An 8,097-nucleotide genomic window follows, 5' to 3' on the forward strand; every position below is an offset into this window, starting at 1 on the left:
CAATGAAAGTAAAGTCAATGATCCAGAAACGGGGTTCAGCCGAAACCAAAGGGACACCCAATTCAGCACTCTAACAAAATACAAATATAACCTGAGTAATTAATACAAATTCCAGAAACAGAGTCTCTCATAAAATCCCAAGCATTCACAGAGTACTTGTCTGAGACTGTCATTACGAGTGATTCCTGTCTGTGAAGGACAAATTGACTGAATATCACTTTAAGATTCGTCTTGCTCCTGATGCAGAACAAGGAGTCCCAAAATAGTAAGTGCGCCAAAAACATCGATAAAGTGAGCCAAAGGGTGAGTTTGGCGAAGTCCCCTCTTGCTGTAGGGGTTGCATTCATTTAGGAATCAGTAGAAGTTTTGCCTAGCTGTTGGAAGGTGAGTAGATTTAGATATGACGGCGGGGGAGGGATGATGCAGAGCAAGGAATCCCAAAATAGTAAGTGCGCCAAAAACATCGACAAAGTGTGCCACAGGGTGAGTTTGGCGAAGTCCCTTCTTGCTGTAGGGGTTGCATCCATTTAGGAATCAGTAGAAGTTTTGCCTAGCTGTTGGAAGGTGACTAGATTTAGATATGACGACGGGGGAGGGATGATGCAGAGCAAGGAATCCCAAAATAGTAAGTGCGCCAAAAACATCAACAAAGTGTGCCAAAGGGTGAGTTTGGCGAAGTCCCTTCTTGCTGTAGGGGTTGCATCCATTTAGGAATCAGTAGAAGTTTTGCCTAGCTGTTGGAAGGTGACTAGATTTAGATATGACTCCCTGGTGAGTAATCCGAGCTCCTTTCCCCTTTTTGTATTACTTAATGTTATGGTATCAATATGTAATCAAGAATATTTTAATCATTAAATTTAAATTAAACTTTAAATGCGTGTTATCTAATTTTCAACTCAAATTAACATGATACATACTAAAGTCATCTTAATGAAGTTGTATCACTCCATGCAAGTAACAAGACAATGGGGCTTGCAATCTGAAGCATGTGATTTCGGCCCGAATTGATTTTTCACGTAAGATCTCGTATTTAACTAACTATTAAATTTACACAACATTGATGTCGACATCTAATGTATAAAATTAACTATCACTTGAAAATAAAAATGCATGTTCATTTTAACCTAACCTTTGTCACAACACCGCGTGAATTTCGAAAGAGGTGTTAACAAAATATTCCTTAGAATTTTCCTAAAATGAAGTCTATTTCAGGTTCGCTAAACCTTTTTTGAACATGATTTATTTCACTCATATTCAAACTGAACTCCAAACCATTAACACCTTAAAGATCGGTTAATTTTCAAGAAAACTGTCAAAAAAGTGCCTATTTTGCCAAATACACGTATTTAATTAGTGCTTACATCTAGTTTAAAATTAACTAACTATCTACAATTACCTTAAAAAATATCCTGGTACTGTCATATGGTGTATAGAATGAGAAATAAAATGTTTTCCTGGAAAAAGAAATGAATTAGTTTTATTCCTATTGGCGCGTTACTACTGAACACTCCAGCCCGGAAATTTCAGGGGAGCGAGAAATAGAGGGTGAAACCTCACCCCGTCATTTTCACGGGAGCTAGAAGGAAAGGGTTAATAAGTTTTAAGGAAAAGTGATGTAAAGATTTCAATGCTGCAACATATGGTGAACCACCATTCTCCTCACTTTCAAAAATTAAGTGCAAGACATTCACAAAACATATATTATTGGTTTGAATAAATTTTTACTAAATTCCATTAAGTTATTTGGAAATCTACTTTCTGATCAAAGATAACACTCTTTCCTGCTCAATATTTATAGCGTCTATTTTAGCAATGAAGTTGATGCGTCGAATAGATGAAACTACAGTTCTGCACAAAAACAGATGTATAAAAACATTTTTCTTCAAAATAGTAAATCTTAAGTTATATGTCAGAATCTTCAATTGTGCCACACATTTTATTTCGAATAATAAATGAATAAAAGCCCTATATCATGTCACGTGTCTGCAGACTAATGAAGAAAAAAACGGTAAATATCATTTCGATTGGCCAAGTCCATCCATTTAACTTCTCATTTCAGACACTCAAAGTGAATGGACTAATTCCGATTCTGTGAAAACTCATTTACGGTTGGAGGGAATGATTTATTTGCGTTTCTAATCGAATTGAGGTTTTTTTTCTTTTTCTCTTGTTTTTCGACAGATTTTTTCAATGGGTGAAAAGCATTTTAATTTTCAAATAAAAAATAGTGTTACTATTTTCTTAGAAGAAATAGATATATAATTTTTAAATTATAGTACTTTTTCATTTTTTTAGGATGAGTAATGTATCTCTCGTCATCAAATTTAATGCATTTCGTCTCAACGAACTGTTTTCTGTTCCACGCATACAGGTGATTATTTTTATTCCATTATATTAATTTTAATTCAATCTATTAAAGTATGTTCAAGAATCATTGTTATTTTCCAACAATGATTCATTTCAATTTTAATTAAATCTATTAAAACATGTTTAAGGATCAATGTTATTTACCAACAATGATCCATTTCAATTTTAATTCAATCTATTAAAACATGTTTAAGGATCAATGTTATTTACCAATAATGATCCATCTCAATTTTACTTTTAAAGCTATTTTGTTTTAAAAAATGCCTAACATTTAAAAATCACTTTTTATAGTTGTTTTATAGCGTATATCGGATTTTCTCTATGGTAACTTTTCCGCCTTTTATCAACTCCTTAGAATTTTATGACACCCGGTATATAAATTAGATTTTTCTTTATTATTCCAATCTTTTAAAAATAGTAGAAGTCCACCTTCTTTGAATTTTATGACACCCGGTATATAAAACAGATTTTTTTTTACTATTCCAATCTTTTAAAAATAGTAGTAGTCCACCTTTTATCACCTCATTTGAATTTTATGACCCCCGGTATATAAAACAGATTTTTCTTTATTATTCCAATCTTTTAAAAATAGTAGAAGTCCACCTTCTTTGAATTTTATGACACCCGGTATATGAAACAGATTTTTCTTTACTATTCCAATCTTTTAAAAATAGTAGAAGTCCACCTTTTATCACCTCCTTTGAATTTTATGACACCCGGTATATAAAACAGATTTTTCTTTATTATTCCAATCTTTTAAAAATAGTAGAAGTCCACCTTCTTTGAATTTTATGACACCCGGTATATGAAACAGATTTTTCTTTACTATTCCAATCTTTTAAAAATAGTAGAAGTCCACCTTTTATCACCTCCTTTGAATTTTATGACACCCGGTATATAAAACAGATTTTTCTTTATTATTCCAATCTTTTAAAAATAGTAGAAGTCCACCTTCTTTGAATTTTATGACACCCGGTATATGAAACAGATTTTTCTTTACTATTCCAATCTTTTAAAAATAGTAGAAGTCCACCTTTTATCACCTCCTTTGAATTTTATGACACCCGGTATATAAAACAGATTTTTCTTTATTATTCCAATCTTTTAAAAATAGTAGAAGTCCACCTTCTTTGAATTTTATGACACCCGGTATATGAAACAGATTTTTCTTTACTATTCCAATCTTTTAAAAATAGTAGAAGTCCACCTTTTATCACCTCCTTTGAATTTTATGACACCCGGTATATAAAACAGATTTTTCTTTATTATTCCAATCTTTTAAAAATAGTAGAAGTCCACCTTCTTTGAATTTTATGACACCCGGTATATGAAACAGATTTTTCTTTACTATTCCAATCTTTTAAAAATAGTAGAAGTCCACCTTTTATCACCTCCTTTGAATTTTATGACACCCGGTATATAAAACAGATTTTTCTTTATTATTCCAATCTTTTAAAAATAGTAGAAGTCCACCTTCTTTGAATTTTATGACACCCGGTATATGAAACAGATTTTTCTTTACTATTCCAATCTTTTAAAAATAGTAGAAGTCCACCTTTTATCACCTCCTTTGAATTTTATGACACCCGGTATATAAAACAGATTTTTCTTTATTATTCCAATCTTTTAAAAATAGTAGAAGTCCACCTTCTTTGAATTTTATGACACCCGGTATATGAAACAGATTTTTCTTTACTATTCCAATCTTTTAAAAATAGTAGAAGTCCACCTTTTATCACCTCCTTTGAATTTTATGACACCCGGTATATAAAACAGATTTTTCTTTATTATTCCAATCTTTTAAAAATAGTAGAAGTCCACCTTCTTTGAATTTTATGACACCCGGTATATGAAACAGATTTTTCTTTACTATTCCAATCTTTTAAAAATAGTAGAAGTCCACCTTTTATCACCTCCTTTGAATTTTATGACACCCGGTATATAAAACAGATTTTTCTTTATTATTCCAATCTTTTAAAAATAGTAGAAGTCCACCTTCTTTGAATTTTATGACACCCGGTATATGAAACAGATTTTTCTTTACTATTCCAATCTTTTAAAAATAGTAGAAGTCCACCTTTTATCACCTCCTTTGAATTTTATGACACCCGGTATATAAAACAGATTTTTCTTTATTATTCCAATCTTTTAAAAATAGTAGAAGTCCACCTTCTTTGAATTTTATGACACCCGGTATATGAAACAGATTTTTCTTTACTATTCCAATCTTTTAAAAATAGTAGAAGTCCACCTTTTATCACCTCCTTTGAATTTTATGACACCCGGTATATAAAACAGATTTTTCTTTATTATTCCAATCTTTTAAAAATAGTAGAAGTCCACCTTCTTTGAATTTTATGACACCCGGTATATGAAACAGATTTTTCTTTACTATTCCAATCTTTTAAAAATAGTAGAAGTCCACCTTTTATCACCTCCTTTGAATTTTATGACACCCGGTATATAAAACAGATTTTTCTTTATTATTCCAATCTTTTAAAAATAGTAGAAGTCCACCTTCTTTGAATTTTATGACACCCGGTATATGAAACAGATTTTTCTTTACTATTCCAATCTTTTAAAAATAGTAGAAGTCCACCTTTTATCACCTCCTTTGAATTTTATGACACCCGGTATATAAAACAGATTTTTCTTTATTATTCCAATCCTTTAAAAATAGTAGATGTCCACCTTTTATCACCTCCTTTGAATTTTATGACACCCGGTACATAAAACAGATTGTTCTTTATAATTTCCATCGTTTTTAAATAGTAGAAACCAGAGTACATTCTTCAGGTTTTATTGAGAAAAAGTACCGACAGGAGCTATTTTGTTTTATATCGTATTCTAAGTTCATTGTAATTGCATAGAAGAAATGACCTCCGAATTTTGATTAACTGAAGAAAATTTTCAAAATCTATATAATTTTCCGAATCCTTTATTAAAACCAGAACCCTATTCATGTCGCGAAATCATTAAAGATTCTAAATGCAAGTTTACAATTAAAAATGTTTCTTTTTAAAGTGCTTTGCTTCATTTCCTTATTTTTAAATCTCTATCAGCATATAGATTTAATGACAACCTTATATTCCTCTTTCAGCCGACAGAATTGATCAGCAGTTTCGGGGGATGCTTGGGCATGTGGATTGGAGCCTCCATTATCGACACGCTGGACGTCCTGACTTGCATTATGCTGGCTCTTTATTACAAGTTCAGCTCCAGAAAGGTAAGCCATTTCAGTTTAAGAACCAAGATTCTAACGATTGTTGGTCCAATTATATACACTGCTCAAAACAATTATCGAGGTTGTGGTTGATTCTGCACCTGGAGAATTGTTTGAATGATTGATACATTATCGACAGACGTTGTAGACTATATGAGATGAGAAAAAACATTTGTTTGTCAGAAAAATGAGTTTTATCGAGCATTTGGATACAACAGAAAAAAAAACACTATTTGTGCCCATGAGGAGAAAAAGCAAAAAAGTATTTCCTTAAAAGAAAATCGTTCTCAGTAGGGGACATGGTTTCCCCGGACAGGCCAGCAACGTTAAACACCTTTGAAGCATCGAGTCAATGAGGTTATTTATGAGGGGCTGGGAGTATTCTGTCCCAATCCTCCAGAAGAGCTCTTTCTAGTTCTTTAAGAGTTCGTAGGGGTGGTAGGCACCCAGAAATTAGTCTGTCTTGAATGTCCCAAACATGTTCTACTGGGTTCATGTCCGGAGAACACGCTGACCAATCCATTCGTATGATTCATCCCTCCAGAAGGAAATCATTCATCAACTTAGCACGATGTAGACTGCAATTATCGGCCAGTAACATAAAGTCATCTTCAATTGCTGCAGCGTAAGGGACTACAATAAGTCTCAGGATCTCATCCTTATATCGATAACCGGTCAGAGCTCCATTTCGAATGATATAGAGATTCTTACGTCCATCAATAGAGATGCCATCATAGACCATTACTCTCCCACTGCAAAATCTTACACTTTCGTGCACGAACGCAGGATTGTTTCTAGTGCCACGTTCCCTCCAGATGAAAATACGCCTATTATCAGGTTGAGCAGAAAAACTAGACTCCTCCGTGAAAAGAATATTACGCCTTTCGTTTCTCCTCCAGTTCATTCGAAGGTAATTAATATCTGATCAGAGGACCTTAAGTCTGATAACCCTATCATTATCTTAATTTTCCATATTAACTGGAACGTTTCACTAGGGCGAGAGAGAGAGAATTATCCTTACTTAAATGTTCCTGATTACTAAACATTATGGAATCAACATTGTATTAGACATTGTGGTGTGGTCAACGTATCCCTGAACCCGTTCAGAGGAAACAAATACCCACTTGTGGCTTCGTTGACACCGGTGAGAGCAAGTCTATTGGTTTTTTACCACCAGGCTGTCAGTACAATACCAATGATGGAGCTATGGAGAGGGGACTAGCGGAGGTCACCTCGTGTATAAAATACAGAATATCTTTCTGTGAGAGTCAGTTATTGAAGCATCTTTCCTCACCGGCATCCAAAACCTTTTGTGACGACTGATATTCCTACTCCTGACAGAAAGGTTTTTAAATCACGAGGTTTGCTCTCCCTTCATTCAATGGCAAGCAGCAAAGAAATTTATTCCTTACCGTTTTGCCGCTTTAGCAAAGTTAGAAGTGATTTTAATACAGTTGTAGAATCGGGGGCCCCTTGGTGAGGCGATTAATTTTGTTCAATTATGCTGAAATCCTGCTCTTGGTGACCATGATATTCTTTGCTTTCTACAGCGTTCATTTTGGATAATGCAACTTCTGTTTGTGCTTGGTTCTTGGTTCATTTCCATATATACTGGTTTATTTTAAAATCTCTAAATATAAGGGGTCCCCAAATAAAAACTATTACAAAGTTGTAATGGTAATTCTTGTAAATAAATACAGTACAACTTAATTTCAAAAATCAGTAAAAAATCTGGACTCTTAAAAACATTTTAAAACCTTCCAAAATTGAAGGACGAAAATATTAGTTAAATGTATGTCTTCAACTTACAAATATGATTCACGTCAGTAAAAGTTGGGTACATTTTTAATGCTGTCTGAAACTATACTAACCAATGGCACTAATATTATCTATTATATATAATTCTCTTACGTGGCTCCCAAATTTTGGCTGTATTTCTTTTCCGCCGGTGGCAACGTTTGCTTTGTTTTGAAAACACCAAAGCATTCTGCCTTTTAATGATGTGTTTCTGATCTAATATATATAATTCTCTTACGTGGCTCCCAAATTTTGGCTGAAGTACTTTGTACAACTAAATAAGATTCTTTTCACAACAGTTAAATATTTACTTTATTTTCTTCATTCATAGAGAAAACAGTCGGCAAAGAATTCTGTTAGGTTAAAAAAACATTTCGCTAAAAAAAAAAACGAATCCTAAAAGAAATAAAAATAAACTATTTAAAAAATAAAATTGCTGTTGCCAGTCATAGAATTTTTTGAAAGTTAACTTAGCAACATAAATCAAAATGACATAGAAGCGCAACTAGATCAAAATTATGATACCTGAGCGCTTGACGTAACACATCATTTAATTCTAAAGTAAGGCTCCTATACTATCAGAGCTGACCTATCAAGCAATATTGGAGCAAAAAAGTTCGCAAGTTAACGTTATGTTAGTATTGTGCTTATGTTAGCTCTTTGGAGCAAAAATAGATGATGAGTCGGCCTGTCTAATTCAGGGGCTCTAG

The 8,097-nt window shown here is 33.1% G+C and overlaps 1 protein-coding gene across 2 annotated transcripts in view; it reads left to right on the forward strand.

The window, feature by feature from the left end:
- The first annotated feature begins 646 nt into the window (after positions 1–646).
- The window catches only part of LOC107456042 (uncharacterized), a 55,975-nt gene continuing 48,524 nt past the window's right edge, over positions 647–8,097 (forward strand). For both annotated transcript variants that reach the window (XR_011636450.1, XM_071178908.1), the window contains exons 1-3: positions 647–771; positions 2,296–2,371; positions 5,468–5,593. Coding sequence is in view for 1 of the 2 variants with exons in the window: in XM_071178908.1 (XP_071035009.1) it covers positions 761–771; positions 2,296–2,371; positions 5,468–5,593 (213 nt within the window). In the remaining variant the exon portion in view is untranslated. The remainder of the gene's footprint in view (positions 772–2,295; positions 2,372–5,467; positions 5,594–8,097) is intronic.

This window comes from Parasteatoda tepidariorum, chromosome 3, assembly GCF_043381705.1.
Source record: "Parasteatoda tepidariorum isolate YZ-2023 chromosome 3, CAS_Ptep_4.0, whole genome shotgun sequence".
NCBI classification, from domain to species: domain Eukaryota; kingdom Metazoa; phylum Arthropoda; class Arachnida; order Araneae; family Theridiidae; genus Parasteatoda; species Parasteatoda tepidariorum.